The sequence below is a fragment of the Dama dama genome, chromosome X (genome assembly GCF_033118175.1).
Source record: "Dama dama isolate Ldn47 chromosome X, ASM3311817v1, whole genome shotgun sequence".
Lineage (NCBI taxonomy): Eukaryota > Metazoa > Chordata > Mammalia > Artiodactyla > Cervidae > Dama > Dama dama.
Window position 1 is genome coordinate 92,534,658 of NC_083714.1, and position 24,348 is coordinate 92,559,005.

General features: G+C 44.6%; 1 protein-coding gene across 2 annotated transcripts; it reads left to right on the top strand.

Annotated features, from left to right (window-relative positions):
- Positions 1 to 12,387: 12,387 nt before the first annotated feature.
- Positions 12,388 to 17,093, top strand: PJA1 (praja ring finger ubiquitin ligase 1). 2 transcript variants are annotated; one of them, XM_061136266.1, is made up of 2 exons: positions 12,388 to 12,513; positions 14,865 to 17,093. In XM_061136266.1, the coding sequence occupies exon 2, from the start codon at positions 14,932 to 14,934 to the stop codon at positions 16,651 to 16,653; it is 1,722 nt and encodes a 573-aa protein (XP_060992249.1). In that variant the 5' UTR covers positions 12,388 to 12,513; positions 14,865 to 14,931; the 3' UTR covers positions 16,654 to 17,093. The 2 variants fall into 2 exon arrangements, with proteins under 2 accessions (XP_060992249.1, XP_060992250.1); XM_061136267.1 differs by lacking the exon at positions 12,388 to 12,513 and having other exon boundaries at positions 14,767 to 15,059; positions 15,624 to 17,093.
- Positions 17,094 to 24,348: the final 7,255 nt, after the last annotated feature.

Genomic DNA, 24,348 nt, shown 5'->3' on the forward strand with positions numbered 1-24,348 from the left:
TTCTATCATCATGGAAGGAGTGACCATTCATTAGTTTGTGGTTCTGTGGCAACCATTCCTCTCCCTTCCTTAGACCCCTATTTTCTTTATGTGAATTGTCTCTACCTCATTAGGGGTTAGGCTGATGAAACAGCAAATCCATGTGTCTGCCTCCTGCCATGGAAGTCAAATCTTCTTATCCCCAGCCCAGGCTAGCCAGGAGCAAGAATGGTACTAAGCTTGGCCACTGGAGACTCTCTTTGAATCTGCAGCCAGGAGTGTAAGAATAGAGGAAACAGCCTTCATCCATTTCAGCAGCAGCATCCTGATCAAACTATTCCTGCTTCCCACAACTTCCCAATCCCTCCCAACCTTCAATGCTGCTTTTGCTTACATCTATTTTCAAATCCAGTTCTCCAGGCTTTCCCATGATATTATAAGCTCCCTATAGGTTATTATAAGCTCCCTATAGGTTACCCCAAAATCCCACAATTTGACTTTTCTCTTTAGTTAGTCAGAGATGATGTCTGTTGTTGGCAACCAAAATTACTGATGGAAAGCCCAGATCAAACGTTCCTTTCTCAGTGGAGCCTTCCCTAGTCCTGCGCAAGCATACTTTTCTTTATGTTCCCATGGCATCCTGTGCAAAGTACAGCTCACACCAGGGTTTCTTTTCTGTCCCTTCCACCAGGGTAGGAACTCATTTTGGTCCCATCTTTGTGAGCTCAGGGGTGTAGCTGAGTGCCTGGTCTGGAGTCAAACATTTAAAGACTAAACTAATGGACTGATAGCTCTGTCTTCCCTCCATCTAGTGGCCTCAGTGCTTGAACCGTCTTGTCCTGCCACACAAATGATGACTCCCTTGTGAGGGTGGCTGATAACAACATGGGCTGATTTCTGTTTGGGACCCCCATTCTGTCTGTTCCGTGGGATGGGGAGGGAGGAGGAAGGGAAACGGGGCAATAGCAGGGAGGTGGCGGCTGGAGCCGCTCAGGTGGAAGATGAGCAGATTAAGATATTTGCAGTGGGAAAGGAGAGGAAGAGGCTGACTGGTGAGATCGTGAACTGAACATTAGAAGTGAATACGAAGCTCAATTGTTGCTGGTAATTCTCACAGCAAAAGCCACTTGAGATGGCTTCCCTCAGAAGGAGGTGGTGGGGGAGCATGTGCGCGCACATGTGCGTGTGCATGGGGGATTGTTAGGGGAGGGTGTTGCACTGGCTCCGGCAACCCCTCCTGCCCGCAACTGCGCAGGCTGCCTGGCCTGTTTTCTAAAGAGCTTCCCCAGGCAGCAGGGGAGAGAGGAGAAGGGGGGCCAGCAGAGGTGAGCTGAGGAGTCCTCTAGTGCCCCTCCCTCCAGCCACTACAGGCTGTCAGGTATCTTGTTTGTGATGAAAGCTTTTAAAAACCCATGGGCATGGATGGTCATGCATTCATTTTTGTTCATTTAACTAATACTCACTGAGCCCGGAGCATATAATGGTGAGCAAAGCCCGCCATGGACCCTGCTCTCAAGAAGCTCTGGAGCTGGCGGGGGAGAAGATGCGTAATCAGGCAATTAGGAACCAGTGTGAGCAGGAGGTAAGCACTGGTTGCTATGGGAACATGAGGAGAGGCCACAGCTGCTGCTCCTCTCTGAAGAGTGGTGGCAGGCGAAAAAGGAGGCGTGAAGCAGGCAGATCTGCTTGCCAGGCCCAACTCTGCACAGCCCAGCTGCCTAGCCCAGGACAAAATTGGGCAAGACAAAATCTGTCACCTCTCTGCCCCTCCATCACCTCACTTAAGAAATAAGAAGGGGGAGTGTGATATCAAGGCCACATGAGACCATATGTGTGCCTGGCCCCCAGTAGGGCTACAAATAAGGTAGCTGCTGGGAAGTTTTTTTAAGAAATATTTGTGGGTTGAAAGTTTCCTAGGCTACTAGACACCAGAGGTAGAACTGAGAACAAGATAAACAAGGCCTCTGTGCTCGCAGAGCTCATAGGAATTTGAGACGAAAGACAACTATAAAAAAAGTGGCACAAGTAACTATTGTGATAGGTGTTGTCATGTTACAAGGGTGGTTCAGGGTAGGAGCTGGCCTGTAATAGGTGGCCAGGAAGAAAGGCTTCCTGGAAGAGGTGACATTTCAGCTCAAGTCAAAAGGAAGAGTTAGTCAGCAAAGAGATAGGAAACTGCATTCTGAGTGTGGTAAATAGCAAGTGTACAGGTGTGGAAGCACTAGGGAGTCTGGTATGTTCTAGGTCAGGAAAGGGGGTCAGTGGAACATGGGGGTAGGTAGACACAACATAGGTAGGAAGAGGGGAGGCTGGAAAATAGGAAGGTCACCAGGTAAGCCAAGCCTCTAGGCCATGGTGAGGAGTTTACATTGAGCCCAGGATGACCCCCAAGTCCCAGTGTTACTCTGACTCCCACAGTTGATCAACTCACCTGTCAGGCAGGGCTGAGCTCAAGGGGCTTGACTCAGAGCTGACTTGTAGAAGATTCTGGAATATGAGAGCTGTCAGAGCCCTTGGAGAGTATTTAGGCCCAACCTCTCATCATGCAGATGGAAACACAGAGGCTCATAGAGGAATAAGATTGTTCAAAGTTGCGTGGCAAGCAGGATTATCAAGCCTGGAATTAGAGCCTGGGTTAAGAGACCAGTTTATGCTCTGTGCCTCTGTGGAAACCTGAGGGTGGGATTTTTCACTTGTATTTTGGAGATGCCATTTTCTCTCCCTCTCAGGGCAATCAGAAGTGTTTACAGCCCTTTCAGGTACTTCCCCTAGTATCATTTTCAAAGACACATTTTCCATAACTTGGGCTCTCAATTTGCTTATCCCCCACCCCTCTACTGTGAAGAGGGCAGTCAGGGGCAGGGCTAGGATTTCAAGCAGGCCCCAAAGGAGCTCTTCCTGTGCCAGCCATTGATGCATCTTCCAGGTTCCCCCTGACTCCCCCTTGCATCTCCCCTAATCATGTTCTGTGGGCAAGCTCTCCCTGCAGACATGGCCACAGCATTTTCCTGTCCAGGCAGACCCCACCACACACACACACACTGGTAGAGCTGCCATGGGTTTCAGCCATCAACTAAGACAATCTCTCCATTGCCAAGATGGGAAGAGTGAGGCCAGGGGAGGGGAAATTCGGAGTTCTTGCCTGAACTGACTGTATTCTGGCCTTTTGAGTCTGCCCAGTCCTCCCTCCAACTGTCCCCCCACCTCGGCCATCTCCCACCATCACAAGCTGCTCCCTTCTGTCCTGGTAGATGGAAGCACAAAGGCACCCAGAGTTGAGGGGAAATGCTATGGAAAGACAATGGCCCAGCACTGCCTGAGTCAAGGCTGTAGAGTAGGGATGAGGGGAACCTATTCTCTCTCTCTCTAGCTAGGCCAGCATCCTGGTCCAGTGAGCCTTCTTCACTCACTCCCTGCAGCTCAGTACCGGGATCCCAGCCATGGATCCAGTAAGCAGCTCTAAGCCTCCACTTCCTACCTGGTAGGCTTCCTTTTAGTCAGGAACTGAGACCTCCTCATTCCTCTCACCTTAGGCCTGAAAGTAGTTGGCCTTGGAGTCAACAGTGCCAGTTTCAAATTCCAGCTGGGCTGCCTCTAGCCTTGGACAAAAGCCCTTATAATCGCTGAGCTGCAGCTTCCCCATCTGAACATAGGAATTGTGACCTTACCAGCTTGCTCTGAAGATGCAGTGAGAGAGTATAAGTAAAGTACCTGGTGTCCTGACAGATGTTAGTCCCCTCCCGATGCAGGCTTGCCCCTCCAGCCGCACTCCAAGCAAGCTCTGCCATGTTTCCTGCCGGAGATCCTTGGGGGTAAGGCTGGGACCAGATCTTGGCAAGAGCTTCTGGGCTCTGGAGAGAAGAGAAGGGAGCCATGTCCCATAGTAGACAGCCCTAATCCCTGAAACTCAGCAGGAGGCATGCAAAGGGAAGCTGAGCCAGGGGAAAAGATGAAGGGGAGGGGGGTGATTGGAGGGAAAAAAGGAGGAGGCAGGTGGCTTTGGGGGCCTGTTGGAAGTCAGGACATGGGGGAGAGGGCCAGGTGGCATAGGGGCCCAGCCGCTGGCCTAGGCAGTGCCAGATGGTTGGGACAGACAAAGGAGGAGGCTGCTGGGCTGTAGGCTGCTTCGACATCTCTTGATGGCAACTCCTTTTGCTCATCTCAGGGCACAGGATCTCTTTCTCCTTGGGCCCCTCCTCTCCCCCTAGGCTCTAGCAAGCAACTCAGTCCAGCCGAATCCAGCTCCAGATGCCTGGTCCTCCCCACATCCCTGCTCTGCCCTGACTTTCTTGAGCTAGGCCCAGAATTCAGTGCCCTTATTCTCTGCCTCCACAAACCAAACCCCTGATCCATTTCCCACCGAGTTCCCTTTTGGTCCCTTATTCCCTGCAACCCGGAGGCCTCCAAAATATCTCTGACTTAGATTTTACAATTACTCTTCACCAGAAATTCCCCTCTGTCTCCAAAGTGATCAGCATTCATTGCCACAGAGAGGCCTTAACTTTTGGGTTCCAGGCTCTAGATGAAATGTACGCACTAGCTCACCTGTCCCCTTGCAGTGAGGAGCACCCCTCAGAGAGATGCCAAGCAGTTGGTGAAGTTTGGGGCCAAGAATGGCCCTCTGTCTCTGACTGGGGTAAGAACTGAGTCTGTGGCCTGGGTCAGAACTGAATCTGTATCTGGGATCAAGGCTGAGTTTTGGACCAGGTTTAGGGGTTTATAACTTTCTTTTGGTTGTAAGCAACAGAACTCAACTATGGCTAGCAAACTTGGGCAAAAAGTAAGACTGTATTTGAGAGATACTGGAATGGTTTTCAGAATTGATTGATGTGAACATGACTCCACTTCGATCTTCCCAGTCTCTGTGTGTCTCTTTTGAGTTTCATATCCATAGGAAGAAAGTTCAATTGGCTCAGCATGGATCAGGAATCTCTGTTTCACGATCAGTCAAGTTAGCCATACTGCAGGTCACACGTTGCTGGTGGAAACAGGGAGGGATACAGTCTTTGGGGAAAACAATCCGGTGCCATCTACTAAAATTTATATATATATATATATATATATATATATATATATAATTTGACCTAGCAATTCTACTTCTGGGACATCATTCTGTAGAAATAAAAGCCCTGGCACGTATGAACCTATACATCCAAAGACGTTCGTTGCAGCATTAATCCAGCCTTGTTGCAGCATTATAAAACCTTGGAAATAAAAATGACTTATTGATACGTTGATGGCTGAATAGATTATGGTACATCCATATCCTGAAATCCCAGGCAGCCATTGAAGGTTAGTAATTAGAGTTATACCAATTGATTCAGGGAGTGTTATTGAGTGAGAGCAGCAAGAGGTGATTATATATATATATATATATATATATATATATATATATATATGAGATCTCATTTTAATAAAAAAAGACAAATAAAAACCCACACATGTATTGCACATGTATATATATATATATATATGTAACATATATCTGTATATGATTATACAGGTATGAAAAAGTGAAATAATGAATTATTGATATAGGTTGATATAGGTTATGGGGAGTGGTGATATAGACAGAGAAGGGAAAGAAGTAAAATTAGAAAGAAGGCTATAATTTTACAAAATGTGCACATAGGATTTCCTTTATGAGTATATCTAAAATTGCATATATATTTATATATAGTTATAAAGATATTACCTTAAAATATTTTAAAGAAAAGATGAGTAAAAATATACTGAAAAATTATTATCTCAAGAAAACTAGGTAGCAGGATCATTGACAAGATTGACTGTAATACCAAAAATATTAGAATCAAGGAGGATCATTTCTTAGTGATAAAATGAACAATTCTCTGAAAGACAGAGCAATTCTCAACCTACATGCCCTCTGTGTGTTTTAAAAACATATAAATGCTATTAGATATGCTTCCCAGGTGGTGCTTGTGGTAAAGAACCTGCCTGACAATGCAGGAGACTCAAGAGATGCAGGTTCAATCCCTGGGTTAGGAAGATCCCCCGGAGTAGGAAACAGCAACCCACTCCAGTATTCTTGCCTGGAAAATTCCATGGATAGAGGAGCCTGGTGGGTTACAGTCTATGGGATCACAAGGAGTTGGACACAACTTAGCACACACAGTATACTATACTGTGAATATCTTCTGACATCTTTTTTTTTTCATTCAATGTTGTTTATCAGATGTGTCCATTGTGATACATGTAGATTTAGATTCTGCATCTTAGTTGCTCTACAGTATGTATTCCACCAGAATAATTATTCATTTCTCTTTTGATAAAGATTTAGGTTCTTTCTGTTCTTTAATTATTAAAAGCAATGGTGCAATGAATAGAATTGTACATATTTCATTTCAATCATGTGCAAGTGTATTTGTAACTGAATTCCTAGAAATAGACTTTCTGGGTCAAAAACTATACACTAGTGATTTTGATAGATATTGCCAAGTTGCCAACAAGGGCTCTACCAGGTTACCTACCCCCACCCCAGCAATATTTGAAGGTGCCTGAGGCTCCATACCCTCCATCACACAGTGTTTTCAAGCTTTCTTATATTGGTCAGTCTCACAGGTGGAATGGTATCTCATTTTATTTTTATGAATGAACATCCTCTTAAGTGTTGCAATGGCATTTGTATTTCCTTTCCAATAACATTTCTATTTGTACACTTTATTCATCTTAACATTGGTTTGTTGGTCATTTTATTGATTTATAGGAGCTCTTCACGTATTTGGGAAATGAACGCTTTGTGAAATCAGCAGAAAATATTTCCCCCATGTTTTCATTTATTTTTAGATTTCCTTAGAATTGTTTATATACTCTTTTTGCCTGCCAGAACATTTTGTTTTTGTGAAGTTGAAACTTTCCCTTTCTTGCTCTTGTACATTTTGTCAACCTATAGAGCTCTTCTCTACTTCAGGCTTATAAAAAACATTCTCTTGTGGTTTATTTTAAGTACTTTTATAATTTCATATTTACATTTAAAGAAAACACCAGCTAGAAGAAGATATTTGCAACTGTACAAATATAACTGATATCTGGTATCCAGAACATATAAATTCCTAGAAATAAATAACAAGAAAAACAACCCCAATAGAAAAATGGACAAAATATATGAACAAACAACTCTGAGAGGAAGAAATCTAAGTGGCTAACAAATGTGAAAAGATATTTAACCTCTCCACTATTTCAGGAAAAAGCAATCTCAAACAACAATATTCTATACTCATAAGATTGACAACAATTTTAAATTGTGAAGATATCAAGAATGGTAGGATGTGGGAAAACACTGATGTGAATAAACTGCAGGTGGGACAAAAAATTGGTAAAAACCACTTTGGAAGACAGACTGGCAACATCTATTGTAACTGAAATGCTCCTGCACCCTTCTGCCCCAATGACCTCCACCTCCTGTAACTCCTGCCCTTATATAATCCTCTCCCCTTGAGTGTGGGCTAGACTTAGTAATTCAGTTTTAATCAATACAATATGGTGAAAGTGTTGGATATCACTTCTGAGATCTGCCTTGAAGAAATGTTCAAAGTTCTTAAGAAAGAAGAAAAATGATATGGGTCAGAAACTTGGATTTGCATTTTAAAAAATGGAAGAAATTTTGAGAAGGAATAAATTAAGGTATAAATAAAAATCTTTTCCTTGTTCTAACTGATCCAATGAATAGCAGTTTCATTAAAAAATGATAACAATAAGTTATTAGATGATTATAGCTTATGGATAAGGGAAATGAATGATAGCAATGAAGGACAGGAGAAAGGAATTGGAAATATTCTGTTGCAAGGTGCCTGCACTACCTATGAAGAGGTACAGTGTCATTTAAAAGTGGGTTTGGGTCAGTTGCAAATGTATACTGCTAACTCTAGGCTAACCACTAAAAATGCAAATACAAGAATTATGGTTGAAATTCTAAGAGAAGAGAGAAAATAGAATCATATAAAATTCTCAATTAAAATCAGAAAAGGCATGAAAGGAATGGAAGACTGGATTTCCCTGGTGGCACAGTAGATACGAATCTGCCTGCCAGTGCAGGGGACACAGGTTTGATCCCTGGTCCAAAAAGATCCCACAAGCTGCTGACCAACAAAGCCCAGGTGCCACAACTACTGAGCCTGTGCTCTAGAGCCCAGAAGCTGCAACTACTGAAACCTGTGTGCCTAGAGCCTGTGCTCCACAACAAGAGAAGCCACTACAATGAAAAGCCCACACACCACCACTAGAGAGTAGCCCCTGCTAGCTGCAACTAGAGAAAGCCCTTGTGCAGCAATGAAGACCCAGAACAACCAAAAGTAAAAATAAAAAAAGAAGGAAAGACCCACACACACAAAAAAGAGAGAAAAAACAGTGGCAATAAATAGGAAACAGTCACAAATATGGTACATATTAATCCAACTATACCAACAATTACTTTAAATGTGAGTGGTTTAACTATACCAATTAAAAGGCAGAGACTACAGAATAGATTTTTTTTTTAAGGTCAGAAACTGATTTGAAATATAAAGACACAAATTAGAAGTAAATGAAAGAGGGATTTACATGCTTACATTAATAAGAAGACTGGAGTAGCTATGTTAATTCCAGACAAAGCAGATTTCAGGACAAGAAAAATTATCAGGGATAAATATGGACATTATATAATGATAAAGGGGGTCAATTCACCAAGGAGATGTAACAATCCTTAATGTGTATGCACCTGACAACAGAGCATCAAAATATGTGAGGCAAAAACTGGTAGGACCACAGCGAAAAATAGATGAATCCACTATTACAGTTGAAGACTTCAACACCCCTCTATCAGTAATTGACAGAACCAGCAGGCAGAAAATCAGTAAGGACATAGTTGAACTGAATTGCATCATCAATCACCTGGATCTAATTGACATTTATAGACTACTTCATCCAACAACAACAGAATACACATTCTTCTCAAGCTCACATGGAACATTCACCAAGATAGACCATATCCTGGGTGATAAAACACATCTTAACAAATTTAAAACATTAGACATCATGCACAGTGTGTTCTCAGACCACAGCAGAATTAAATTACAAATCAATAACAGAAAGATAGCTGGAAAATCTCAAAATATTTGAAGATTAAACAACACACTTCTAAATAACACATGGATTCAGAAGAAGTCTCAAGAGAAATTTTTTTAAGTTTGAAATAAATAAAAATTAAACTAGAATTTACCAAAATTTGTGGGATACAGTAAAAACAGTGCTTAGAGAGAAACTTATAATATTGAAAGCATACATTAGAAATGGAGAAAGATCTAAAATCAATAATGTAAGTTTCCACCATTAAGAAACTACAAAAAGAGAGCATATTATACCCAAAGTAAGCAGAAGAAAAGAAATAATAAAGTAGCAGAAATAAATGAAAAAATAGAGCAATATAGAATATCAATTAAACCAAAAGATGATTTTTTGAAAAGATCAACAAAATTAGTAAGTCTCTAGCCAGGGTGACCAAGAAAAAGGGAGAGAAGAAAAAATTAATAATATCAAAAATGAAAGAGGAGCCATCACTACTGATCCTGTGGACACTAAAAGGATAATAAAGATATTAATTATGAACAATTCCATGCCTACAAATTTGATATCTTAGGTGGACAAATTCTCTGACTTACTTTTAATAAATAGGATATGGCAAAAGTGTTGGGATGTCACTTTTGACTTGTCATAAAAGAACTGTATCTTCCATCTTAGTTGCTCTCTGGCTCTCTTTCACCAACTGCCAGGTTGTGAGGAGACTTAGGAAGCCTATGGCTAGGCCCACATGACAAGGAATTGAAGCCAGACAGCAACCATGTGAGTGAGCAAGCTTGGCAGTGGATCTTCTGAGGCCTTCCAACAGCCATGTAAAGACCTTGGATGTGGACCTCCTACAACAATTTTCCCTGCGAATCCGACTGCAGCCCAGATGACAGCTTGAGTGCCACTTCATGAGAGACTTGGAGCTAGAGGCACCCAGCTAAGCCATGTATAGGTTTGTGATCTGTGAAACTGTGATATAATAATTGTCTGTTGTCTTAAACTTCCAAGTTTTGAGGCAATTTGTTACACAGCATTAGTTACCTACTGCATATCCTTTGACCCAGAAATTCTACTTCAAAACACATACACTAGAGTAGCTTTTTCCAATCCTTTCCACATCAGAGCATGTTAAAAATGCTACTACGTCTACCAGCTCACTGCAAGGAAGAGACAGCCTACTCTTAGCCAGAGGGAACAGCCCCAGGGCAGCAGCTGGGTAAAGCCAGGCCCATCTTTCTAGAGGGTTAAGGGAATCAATATATCAGAAACCCCATTACCCAGTTGCAAAGTACTGCCTCAGAGAAACTCTTCAATATGGGCATGAGGAGACATAGCCAAGATGTTCATTAAATCTTCACTTATAATTGCACAAAACAGGAACAATCCAAGTTCATCAGCAGGCAAAAAGATAAAGAAATTAGATAATCCATGTAACAGAAGTCCATACAATGATATATTATAGTAATATCATATCAGAAAATTGATACAATCGTATTCATTAGTTAAAGTGTATGATCTAGATCTAAATGAATCAAATTGCTAACTTCCAAAAAATATTAAATGAAAATTTGTTTCCAAGGGATGTATTTATTATGCTATTCACATAATGTAAAATACATGAAACAATAATATATATTGGTAAGAAATAAATACATACATATAAAAAAATAAAAAGCATGCACAAGAAAGAGACATCCAAATGGTTCTTTTTTGGGAAAAAGAGGTAAGATGAATAGGATAAAGTGAGAGATTCAACCATAATATTTTGTTTAAAAAACAGAAGAATCTGAGGATCCAAACAGAATAAAATATGCTTGGTCTGTGTAACAAGTACATGTGGGCAAATGTACATTTTATTCTCTGTACTTTATGTTTGAAATATTTTAAATATTTTAACAAAAATACATTATTTCTTGAGTACAAAAATACATATACATCAGATGAGGCTTATTAATTGGGTTGTGGAATCTCTCTATATTCCTATTTATTTTGCAGTCTATTCACTCTATCTATACCAAAATAAGTGTGGTTAAGTCTTCCACTATAATTGCAGACTCTCTGATTTCTATATTTCTAGCAATATTTACCGCATGTATTTTAAAATTACATTATTTGGTGTATAAATTTTAGTGGTTATATCTTCTTGGTGAATGAAACAACATGATTTTTTTTTAATGCTTTTTACTTTGAGTTCTTAATTTTTCTGATATTAACATTGCTACATGTCTCCTTACTTCTTTCCTTCTCTTTTCTCCTTTCTAAAATTATTCTTTCCCCTCCCCCCATCTTTCCTTCTCTACCTTTTTCTTTCCCTTCTTTCTGCTGGTATTTCACTGGAAAATATATTTTCCATTCTTATTTCTGCCCTAGGTGAAACATATAAACAGCATATAATTGGATTTCTGAAAACTAAATGCTTAAATTGAGAGTTTGCTTTTACATTTTTTATGGGAGACGTTAACCCATAGTACATACTGATATATCTGGATTTATTTCTGCCCCCCCTCCCTTTTTAACATACTTTCTTGTTGCCTCTCATCCCATTTCTGCGTTTTGTAAGAATGAATTTTTTTCTTTGTTCTACATGCTATTTCTTCAGTGGTTTGAAAGTTATACATCTTATTTCTATTCTGTTATTACCCCTAAAACTCCTTGTTCTTCTATTATGCATTTTATTGCCAGTAAAGAACAAAGCTTTCCTATTGTCATGAACAAAGGTCTTACATTTGATGCAAGTATTAGAGATACATGTAAAGAGCAACATATAAAAAGACTTTGGAGTTCGGTAAAATTGTGTAAATCCAAAAGGCATAGCTATAATATTTTAAAGGGCAATGCAATTACAAGAATGTGAAGTTATGTTGTGCTCCAATGACTGATCATTTCTTCTGGATAGAGAAGCTCGATTAACAGCAACAAATTGTATGATAAACAGTTCAGTTTGCTTCAACCACCAGGTTAAAAAATTTTCTGCTGACCGCAACCCTAAATACAGTGATACTTCCACCACAAACCATAACACAGAACATAGGATAGGGTACATTAATATGATTCCTTTACATCGGAATGAATCAGAAGGAATTTGCAGATTTCACTTTATATCAGACAGCAAGGACAGCAACCATGCAAACCCCAGAACAGAAGGGGATGTGACTAAATGTTTAACATTTGTTACAGCTGGCTGTTGGTTACATTTTTCGCTGTCCTTTTCGGTATCCTTGACGATTTCATCATTTCAAATGAAATAATGCTTTCGGGCCCACCCTGATTTGTTGAGAGCAGCTGCCGCCCCCGCCACATCAAGGGGGCGGGCCGCCGCGACGCCACAATCACTTCCGCCGCCGCAGTCGCGCCTGCCCCACTGCTGTCTGGAGGGGGAGGAGCTGGAGCCCCGGGAGCAGCGGCTCTGGCGGTCGTGGCGGTTGGAGGTCCGAGAGATCTGTTCTTCCCGAGAGCGTGCGGGGTCGCGACTGGGTGAGTGAAAGACTTTATTTCCTCGATCTCTTCAGACATGACGGTGGGGCCAGTGGCCGAGCGTGAGGGCGAGTGGCCGGGCGCCAGGGTAAGGATGTGGGGGTGGGGGGCTCTAGCGAACGGATTTTCGGGCTCACCCCTCGGGAAGGGGTGGGGCGGACGCGGGACCTGACCTAAGAGGGAGGCCTGTGTCCTCCATTGGCCGGATTTAGGACTCATCCTCCATCCCTGGCTCCTTACGTATGGCCCGGCCCCAGCTCGAGTGGCTTGAGTCGCTGTTCAAGAGGGGAGCGGTGGTCGCGGCCCTCTCTGCCTGTCCTCCCCTCTCCTCCTGCCTCCCTTCTTGGCTCCTCTGTGGAGCGATTCGTGGCCTTTCTTTCCCCATTTTTCAGTTGTTTTAATGAATGGTAAAGGATGAAGTTTTTAGGCAAATATGTTGTTCCAGGAAAAGAAATGCTGTCAGAAAAACAAATCATTCCCAGGGAAAACTGTATCCCCACACTCCCTTTCTTTTTTCCCCCTTCCCTGCCACATTGATTTGGATCTACCATTTGAGCTGATAAACGTTTCCCCCTCTCATTATGACATTGCGGACCCCCTCCCATCCTAGTGTCTTGCGTGCACGCACAGGGACACACACGCACATGCCCATACATACACGGGTGTGTGCAGCCGGACGCACGCGTGCGTGCGTGCGCACACACACACGCACACACGCATGCCCAAAACCTTCCAATGCAGTTGCCTTACCGCTGCCCCCCATACTCAAGGTTTCTGAGTGTCCCCTCCCCCCCCCACATGCTTGGACACACATGTACAGACACCCTCTCAGACATTGTCACACTCCCCAGTGCCTTCCCCTGAGAGAGACACAGAATGACTGAGAGACACACAGCCTCCCACCCTCCGGTGCCTTTCCTGCCTCTCACCACCTTCCACAAACATACCTCCCCTCCTCCCTGTGCCTCTGCATGCTCTAGTGGGAATACAACACAACACAACACACACACACCCACACACACACACACACCCTCTGTGAGGCCTTACCCCTTGCCTGCCACTGACACACATAAGGATATCCTTGGATTGCTGGTTCCTTTTTCCTACACCACTTACATGCATACTCACCCACACTCTCTTTCACGTACCCCTCTCAGGTGCTCCCTGTCTGCTACATGTGTCGAGACAGTCTCCTTCACTGGTCCCTGCCATGCACACACACACATTCACATAAATCCCAACTTGGAACATCCCCCCTTCCTGTCTCCACATCCATGAATACAGATGTTCTTTGATTGCTGGTGCCCACCCACCTGCCACATGCATGTCCCTCTCCAGTGCTGTCTCCCCATTGATGCATTTGTTCACACTGACACTTCTCTATTGTTGCCTCCCATTTTGATGAACACACACACAAACTGAAGGACGCTCCATCCAATGCCACTATACTCCTCCTGGCCTGCCGCAGACACATAAACATAGGCATCCCTCCCTAGAGCTCCAGCCATCACACATCAGAACCACATGCACATTCTCTTTCTATCATACGTTCACATGCCCCTCTCCTCTGAAGCCACACCATGCCTGTCATTTTCATACCCACATTCACAATGGGTCTCATTCTGCCCAACAGTCATGCCTTTTCCCATGTGCGTCACCAGCCCTTTCCCTCTACAAACACAGGAATCTTTCCTCTTCATGATTGCTGGTCCCCCTTCCACCTGTCCTGCTCCTCCTGACAGACACTAGGCCCTCTCACATACATAGTGATGGTGATCTATATTTTCCACTCTATTCCAATTTGCATTTCTCCTGTATGTCTACAGGGCTCAGAAAAATGCAGGCACCCCATAAAAAAAACCACAGCCATCTTTCCTCTTCCCATGTTGGCACAATTCCAGTGTTTCACCCACCTTCTAAACGTCCAGTCACCCTCCATCTTCCATCAGATTCTCCCATAAGTCTGGCTTTCTTACAAACCCAGTTTTGTAAGCATTTTGCCAACATTACAAATGTGTTCCAAGTCTACACCTGACGGTCACTTGAATGCTATTCCAGGCCTTAGAAGAAAGTGAAACTAATTTTAAAGGCCCCTTATTCTTTTTTATTTTTTTACCTGCTGAAGTGAAAATAAATCTCCCTGCTCCTTTACTCTGAACTGATTTGACCTTTCCATCTCCAAAGTGTGTGCAGGGAGCAGGAGCCTTCCCACTCAATCCCCAGCCATATTGGAAACCCTCCTAAATAGAGCAAATGGGTCAGGAATCTAGCAAGCCTATCTGGCCCAAGCCAGCAGGAGGGTGTCAGTCCAATACAGGCAGGAGGTATGGAAGAAGGCATGCTTATGTCAGTTTCAGGCCATCCACGAGCCAGAAAGAAAGGATTTCCAGCCAGAGAAAGACGCCATCCAAAGTCCCAATGCACAGATCAGCCCCCAGTCAAACCACCAAGAGGAGCCGATCACCGTTTTCCACCACTCGTCGTAGTTGGGATGACAGCGAGAGCTCAGGAACCAGCCTGAATGCTGATAATGAGGACTACTCCAGGTACCCGCCCAGAGAGTACAGGGCTTCGGGGAGCAGAAGAGGAATGGCTTATGGACATGTTGACTGTTTCGGGGCAGATGATAGTGAGGAGGAGGGGGCTGGGCCTGTTGAGCGAGTGCCAGTGAGAGGGAAAACTGGCAAGTTTAAAGATGATAAGCTGTATGACCCGGAGAAGGGGGCAAGGTCTCTGGCTGGGGTGGCCTCTCAGTTCTCTAGTTTTAACCATGACGTGAGAGAGGAGCTTGAGAAGTTAGACCCAGCCCCTGCAGCACGGTCCTCTGCTAGCAGAGCTGAGTTCCTGCAGCCAAATAGCATGGCCTCTCAGCCGTCTTCTGCTGAAGGCAAGGTGGTCACAAACAGCAACAACCTGGAGAGGGAGAGACAGGAGCCGAATTTACCTGCATGTCCCAGCAGGGCTCCTGTGAGTATTTGTGGTGGGGAAAACACTCCAAAGAGTGCAGAGGAACCAGTGGTGAGGCCCAAAATTAGAAATCTGGCAAGTCCCAACTGCGTGAAACCAAAAATCTTTTTTGATACCGATGATGATGATGATATGCCACATAGCACTTCCAGGTGGAGGGAGACTGCCAGCGCTGATGAAGGCCACTTGGATGGCCTGGCAAGAAGGAGCAGAGGTGAGGGTTCAAGTGGCTACCCTGAGCCGAAGTACCCTGAAGACAAGAGGGAAGCCAGGAGTGACCAAGTGAAGCCCGACAAGGTGCCTAGACGGCGACGAACCATGGCCGACCCCGACTTCTGGACATACAGTGATGACTACTACAAATACTTTGAAGAAGACTCTGACAGTGACAAAGAGTGGACTGCGGCTCTGCGTCGCAAGTATCGTGGCCGGGAGCAAAATCTGTCATCCAGCGGTGAGAGCTGGGAGACTCTGCCAGGAAAAGAAGAGCTTGAAGCTGAGCAAGCCAGAGTGAATGCCAGTGCTGGTGCCAGTGCTGGCAGCAGTGGCAGCAATGAACTTGAAGAAGTTCGAGGGCCATCTCTCCAGGAAGAGGAAAGGGCATCCCCTGAAGAAGGAGAAGTTTCTTGGCTCCAATACAATGAAAACGAGAGCAGCAGTGAGGGGGATAATGATTCTGGTCAGGAGTTTCTGCAGCCTGGTGTCTTCATGCTGGATGGCAACAATAACCTTGAAGATGACTCCAGTGTCAGTGAAGACCTTGAAGTGGATTGGAGCCTCTTCGATGGATTTGCGGATGGGTTGGGGGTAGCCGAAGCCATTTCCTATGTGGATCCTCAGTTCCTCACATACATGGCACTTGAAGAACGCCTGGCCCAGGCAATGGAAACTGCCCTGGCACACTTGGAGTCTCTGGCGGTGGATGTGGAGGTGGCCAATCCACCAGCCAGCAAGGAGAGCATCGACACTCTTCCTGAGATCCTGATCACGGAAGATCACAGTGCGGTGGGGCAGGAGATGTGTTGCCCCATCTGTTGCAGTGAATATGCGAAGGGGGAGGTGGCGACAGAGCTGCCATGCCATCACTATTTCCACAAGCCTTGCGTGTCCATCTGGCTTCAGAAGTCAGGCACCTGCCCCGTGTGCCGCTGCATGTTCCCTCCCCCACTTTAAGACCAAGGCTTTTTACTCCTGGTCTGATGATTTTCCCCATCTGAAATCCACAATACTGCAGGAGCCCTCTCCAAATTAACCATTGCAATGAAATCAGTCAGTCGATTAATCTCCACCTGTTGATTCCTTGTGATTATTTCCAGTGTGAAAATGATTGTGTATGATTGCATTAAAAAAATCATACTGTGTTTTAGAGGTTAGAAAGGGAAAACCAAATTTTCTAAGTGCTACTTGAGATTGCAGCAAGAAGATGCATTTTCTAACCTGAGCAGTGAAATGTTGCATTTTTTTTCAGTAGAATATGTTGCTGTTGATTGTAATGTCAAGTTTATCTGTTAAATTTGTCCAAGAGGCATCATCATTTCTGTTGCATGTTATGGGTTAATGTTCCTGTAATTGCAGTGCCGTAAAAGCTTATTAAAGTTCTCCTTTTGGTTTTACATGGTATAGTGGAATTGTTTGGTTTCGTCTAAAACCGTGGTACTAAGTGACTTTATAATTGATCTCTTGCATTTGCCTCCAAAATAGGGTTTTTTGGTGTTCCCACTAGGAAAAAAAAATTAGTTTCATTGGAAATACTGACTCCAACAACAACAAAAGTAAGGGTAATTATTTCTAAAAGTAGGAGTAAAGTGTATGGCTGTTGAACTACTAAAGGGGCAAAGTTTGAGTAAAGAATATTCTGTCAGTCTATGAGAAGGAAAGAAACAGTGAAAAAGCATAGTAAAAATAGTGATGGTAGGAACACATCCAAACAGACTGTAGAGGTGAAGGAGTTAAAATCCTCTTTTAGAAAATAGCAAGTCTCAGAAAGTAAAGCAAGTCTCAGAGGGAATGGGTAAAAACTAAAACTGTATGCTGATTGTATACATTAACACAGTGACACAAAAGGAACAGAGAAATATATGCCAGACAAGTACTATGAAAAACAGAGGTACCCACCCACATAAAGTGAACAGGTTTGAACCTTTGGCCATATTGGCTTCAGATATCTCTCTCTCTCCAATGAATATACATTTTCAGGTACAGGTGAAGAACTTCACCTGTTATTTTTATCTTCTTCCACAGAGGTAAGCACTATCCAGGAAATGCTGTGTTTACTTCTTGTCTACCATTTTTGAAGTGTGTGCGTGCATGTGTATTTGTGTACATATGTATGTATATGTGTGTATGTATCTCCATAACCAATACAGAGTTTTTTAAATGGACATAATTGCTAAAATGTATCATTTTGCAGTTTTATTTTTTTCACTCAACGTTGTTTCTGAGATTTAGTCATTTTGATACCTGCCTTTTAACTGCTGTATGCTAAATATTCCATTGTACACTTACCACAGTTATTTATCTATTCTTTCATTGGTGGACATTTAGTTTCTTCCCAGTGTTTTGCAACAGTGAACATAATTAAAAGATGTTCCTCTGTACATATGTGTGAATTTCTTTAGGGGTAAGTACATGGAGGTAAAATTTGGGCATATTAGGGTTAGAGCATCTTCATTCTAACTAGATATTGCCAAACTGGTCTCCTAAGTGATTGTACTAATTGAAACTCCTCCCAACAGTTGGAGAGCTGTTTTCAGCATCAACAGCTTGGCTATTGCTAATGATCAACCTCAGTGGCAATCAGTGCAGTGTAAATTAACGCAACAATGAAACTGATTGTGTCCATCGGAAAGTGATAGTTTTTCTTCATGATAATATCTAGTTTGGGCTACAAAGAGAAGAAATGGCAGCACTTGTGCTGTGGGTGTGAATCTAACAATAGCAGCCTTTTCAGGGCAGTTTGGGGAGTAGCTTGGTTTCAAAATGTAAAGTGATGCATGTCCCTGAGAGCAAGTTAGATATTTTAGTTGTATGGAGTTAATACTATGCAGCAGTTAAAAATGGTATGCACTGATATGGAAAGATCTCCAAGACATAATGTTAAGTAAAAAAAGCATATCATGGAGCAATATGTACAATCTTGATGTATTGATAAAATAAAACCTTACAAAACCAAACTATATATGAAAATGCATAAAAGTGTCTGGAAGGCTGCAAACCTAACTGATGGCAGTGGTTGCCTCTGGGGAGGAAAAGGGACTTGGAAGAAAGTAGTAAGGAATGGGGCTTTTTTTTTTTTAAGTTAATCTGCTTGATATTTTTCTCTGTGTCAGTGTTTTTCCATGACTGTTAACAAAATAAGTCAAACCAAAAAAGTTTTCAATTGATAAAAAATAAAGGATTTTTCTCTCACTGAAAGCATGGAAACCTGTGGTGAAAGCCACAGTCCTTTTTTCCTGCAGCTGGTCAAGCTGCTATTTATAACTTCGTCTCCCAGTCATTCTCTATTCCCCCTTGGCCTTCAGCCAGCACCTCAGCTGTCATGGTGTCTCAGAAGACCTTGGGGGCCCCCATTGGGTGGGGTTGTGGTAGTTGGCCTAACATTAACCTTTGTGGTGCCCTCACTGGCATCACACAAGGAGATGTGTTAAGAACCCCCTTAGGTCCTAGTTGCCTTCCTCCCTGCTCCTTGTGGAGCGGCAGCCCCAATTTCCCTTAGTCAGTCTTGGTACATTCATGGAAAGGGACCTCTCCCCAGGGCCTGTCTGAGGAGCCTGTCACTGTGGAAGGTCATGCCAGAGGTGAGACTCTCCCAACTGGAGACACCAACAAGGCCTGAGACCCAGGCCCAGGGCCCAGACAGTGTGAGCTGACACCTCAGTCTCAGCACAAAAGACCTTTGTGCCTGTTTGGAGGGATGGAAGCAGAGGAACCCAGGTCTTGAAGCATTTGCTCCTGTGCTGCTGTGGTGCTGGGGGTGGTGGTGGCCCAGGGGGCAGGATTGGCCCTGCCCTTGGCTGTCCATTTCCCTTGTTTCTGCCAGTTTCTAACCTTCTATCCTCTCTGACAATTCCCCAGGTTGCCCCATAGCTTTCCAATAAAACCATTCTGCTTAAATTAACTAAAGTTGGTTTATGTTGTTTGTAACTAAGAACCTCAAATGGCACACTTACCAACACCATAGCCCACTTTTGGGCCTGTTTTCCTAGTCATACAAGATACCCCAAATGACCAAGGGTCAGGTGATTTCAATTTACAGTGCTGCTGCTGCTGTTCTTGAGTCAGTAATCATGTCTGAATCTTTGTGACCCCATGGTCTGTACTCCTCCAGGCTCCTCTGTCCTTGGGGTTCTCCAGGCAAGAATACTGCAGTGGGTTGCCATTTCCTTCTCCAGGAGATCTTCCCAACCCAGAGACTGAATGCTCATCTCCTGCTTGGCAGGTGGATTCTTTACCACTAAGCCACCTGGGAAGCCCTTGTTTACAGATCAGTGAACCCCTTATTGGCACTTCCTGCTGTGGTTCTAGAACAGTAGGCTTTGGGGACCATGACACACAAAGCAGTTATTTTTGAGGGTAAGTTATTTGGTGTATTCATCGAAGGTGCCACCCATCACACTGGACATCTTGGTTTCCTGGATGTGAAATAAATAGCCTCCCATTTTAGTCACTGATTTGGAGCAGAAACCACTTCATCTTGCAAGAGAGCACCTCAGCTTCCTGAGGTGGTCCCCACAACTGGTGCTACTGCTGAGCCATCATAAGGCTTTACCTTGTTCTAAGGTACAACCTTCTCTCACCCTCTGTTCCAGCTAGATCCTTCTATTAATTCATTTGTGTCTGGATCTCTGACTTGAAATGTCCTTCCCAGTCCTGTCCATTCCATCTACTCTCTAACAAGCCCTGTTCACGTGCCAGTTCCTGAAAAGATTATTTTTTGATAGCTCCAGCTCCTTTCCTCTCTGCGTCTCTCCCTGTGAGTCCTCATGGTCAGGAGCTCTCTGTGTCTGACTCATTTCTATAGTCCTGGCACTCAGTACCAGAAACCTTTGCTGACAGGATGAATGAGTCCCGCCCCCAAGGTAGGCTCAGAGTAGGGACTATGTTCAGAGCTCGAGGGAGGTGTCTCAGGGAGCTGACCCCCAGGTGCATGTGACCTGGCTTCAGCCCCCTCCCCACCCATAGCCTCTTCAGGCCCCGCCCCCTCCTTCATCCCCTTGGCCACTCCTCCTTACACCCTTTGTCCTATTTTCTGTTTGCCCTGGTATGGAGCAAGCCAGGTTCTGGGACCCTTGAGCAATACTTTCCACCTGCCTTGGCACTGACATCTGCAGAATGAGACTTTCCTGCAGGTTTCTGCTGACCCCTGCATGCCTCTTATACTATTTCTGCCCTCTGGACCTTGCTATCCCAAAGAGGGATGGAGAATGTTAGTGAGGCTTTATAATCCCTGCCATTTGGATAAGATTTTCCCAGACCTTTTTACATTCAGTGATGTCCCTGGACCCTCCCATCAACCCCAGGAGATGAACCATCAGGAGACCGAGGTTCAGAAGGGAGAGCAGGAGTACGTGTGCATGGCGGGGATGTCTTTTCTGTGCCTGGCCCAGTCTCAATGTGGTGAGGAGCAGGTAGGGGTCTTGTCCTCAGCATAAAAGTCCAGCCTGGTTCCAGTTTGACCCCATTCAGGGCTGCTGGCCACAGGCAATCCAGGCTGTCAGCCTCCCAACAGCTCAGTGAGGGATCAGGCAAGAGAAACCTGGGGGCGCCCAGACGGGAGGACACTAGGCTTTTCGGTGGGAGGAAGAGGAGAAACAAGACCCAGATTGTAGAGGAGTTCTTCCACAGCAGCTAAGGACTGGGAGACAGGAACCGCTTACAGAGACTTGGAGGAATGTGGCCTAAGCAGGGCCTGGGAGCCAGTCTGAAGGAAGGTAGGGACTGAGCACCAAACACATGAAGACAGATGTCCAGGGACCTAGAGGAAGCAGGCCCAAGGCTAAAGCTTAGCCCTTCCCTCAAAAAGCTCATAGTCTAGGCTGGGAAACAGATATGTAAAGAGAGGCTTACAGTCTACCATGCAAAGCACTGTGTGGAGGCAAACATGGGGTGACCGCCAAGAGTCATCCCATGGAGGCAAAGAGCTGTGCTGGCTGTCCTGGGCAGGGGGCGCTGGTCCTTCTAGGCATCCTGGATGAAACCACTCTGAAAGCATGAATAGGCATTAAGCAGGTGAAGAGAGGAGGGAAGGAGGGTAGGATGGGCCCTTTCCAGTGTCCTCTATCGGTGGGAGTGTCAATCGATTTGTTTGAAAGCCTCTTTAGTGAAATATGGGCTTCCCTGGTGGCTCAGATGGTAAAGAATCTGCCTGCAATGCAGGAGACCTGAGTTTGATCCCTGGGTTGGGAAGATCCCCTGGAAAGGGGAATGGCAACCCACTGCAGTGTTCTTGCCTGGAGAATCCCATGGACAGAGGAACCAGGGGGGCTAAAGTCCATGGGGCCACAAAGAGTAAGTAGGACACGACTGAACACTTTCACTTTAGTGAAACATATTAACATTTAAAATCCTCATGCTTTCTAATCCAGCAGCTCTACTAGTAGAATTTCTCCTCCATGAGCAAAAGCACAAGGTTGTTTGTACAAGGATATTTATTGTTGCATTGTTTGTAGTAGCAAGAAACCAGAAAGTATGTCAATGTCCATCACTAGGGGTCTGGTTAAATAAATTATGGCACAGCTATCAGATGCTTTGCTAGACAGCATGAGGCAGACCTACAGCTATTGCAGTGTCAGTATCCCAAAACCAAGAAGTTAAAAGTGAGTCATAGAAGTAGGCATAGTTACCAGGCATGTTTCACAGAGGATACATACATGTCAGTGCTTTCCTGTACATAGACTGTCTCTGGAAAGATACACAAGAAACAGGCACTGAGGTTAGGGGCGAGGAGCCCCATCCTTTACTGTATGCCCTTTGTCCCTTTGGAGTTTTTGTTAATTTGATATTTTTAAACCCTTGTATGGATGGACAATAGAGAGAAAAGAGGGAGGGAGGCAGGAGGGCAGAGACCTCTGGTGAAGGCAACTGAATGAACAAAGTCAGGGGCATGACATAGCAAGGTGTGTGTGCATGGCCTCCTCAGGAACCAGAAACTTCAATGTAAGCAAGTCTTATCGAGAGAAGAACCGCAAGTTCGGCTGAGGACACAGTGTGGGGCTGGAAGGTGGCCCAGCACCTAAACCATGTCCACTAACATCTCAGGTATGTAAAAGAGATGTCCAGATTGTATATGTGCGTAACAGAGGAACTATCAGGAAATCTACCTCAGCCATCATGTTAGCTAACAGTGGTAGAATTACAGGTAATTTTAATTTTCTTTCCCTTTTGAGGGCATTTCTCAAATTCTCTTCAGCAAGCAGGTGATCAGAGCAAAAAGGAAAAAACAAAACTGGAATGTTCCTAGAACACTGACTCAAGCCTCTCAAAGCTGGCTCTTCCTGATGGAGGCCAGTTCAGGCTAGCGAGAGACCAGGGCATTTGGAGTCAGGCCTTCATCAGAAACAATTTTCATGCTAATTCACTGTGAGTGGTGAGCAAGGCACACACCCTTTCTCAGCCTTGGTTTGCTTATTTATAAAATGGGACAAAAGAATCCCTATCTCATAGGGTGGCTGGAATGAGCAAAGGAAATAACAGATGGACAGAATACACTACGCTATATAAGCATACGGGGATGGTTGTTATTGGTTGTTATCATTTCTTCTGGCTCTTTTTTTTTTTTTTTTTTTGCTGGAGCTGCAGGAGCCTGGGGCTCAGAAGAAAAGCCACTACTCCCTGGGTAGAAAGAATGCCCCCACATACATCATTCTCTCTTCAGCAACTGAGCAAGGCTGACTCCGGATGCCTGGCCCTGGTCTGGAGAAAAATACTTAGCAGGAGTCCAACATTCCCTTTGGAAGCAGAGTGCGGAGAGATGGGGGAGGAGGAGGAAGCAAAATGTTTGCTATTTTTTTTTCTGTGCAATTGACTCTGCTGGCCGAGGCCCTTTGCTAACCACTGTCTGTATGCACAGATGGCGGCTGAGCCCCTCTCGTGAAGGGCTTGGCTTCCTGTTGAGCATGCCCACCCCGTCCAGGCCCGCTGAGGAATGTGGGCTGGTCCCAGCTGGATGGGCTCTGTGTCTGCCCCGGCCCCTCCCTGAGCCCTGGCCTGACCCCTCCTCAGGCCTGGATGAAGGAGTTTCTGTGTCCTGGGGCCCAGCCTGATTAGGCACGGTTGCTGCACTGACTCCTCCCTCACAGGCTGGGCACCGGGAAAGAAAAGCCTGAGGCTTGCCCAGAGTCCTCCTGGCTAAGAGTGAGGCTCTTCTGGGTCTGTGGGAGTCGGAAGTTCCCACTGGTCTCTTTGTCCCTAAGTGAAGGGGTCCCAGAGTGACAGGTTCAGGCTGACGGGGGTGGGAGCTTCTTTGTTTGGGCTCTTAGTGAAAGCCTGGACCATATACCTGCATATCTGATGGACCCCCAATCCTGATCCTGTGTGGGTTCTGCAGAAGTAAAGCTTCTTTCATTGGCTGCAGGCAGGTAGAGGGGTAAGGCCGGTGGTCACCAAAGTGTATCATTAGAGTGTTAAAAAGTACCTTCCTTCCCGGCCATGGGTAGGGGGCTGGGGCTTTGTCTTTTCTGTTTTTATTTTTTCTCTTCTCTGCATTTAAAACTACCTGTTAGGTCTGGTCCTTGAGTGAGTCACTTCACCACTCTGGGCCTCAGTTTTTTCCACCAGTAAAATGGGACAATAACCTCATGGGACCACTGTGAAGAGATCATGACGGACTAGTGTGGTGGCCATATGTAGGAGACCCTCTAGAAGTGGCAT

What these genes read in the sequence shown, in the direction of transcription:
- PJA1 (XM_061136266.1), top strand. Translation starts at nt 14,932, where the DNA reads ATGCACAGATCAGCCCCCAGTCAAACCACCAAGAGGAGCCGATCACCG.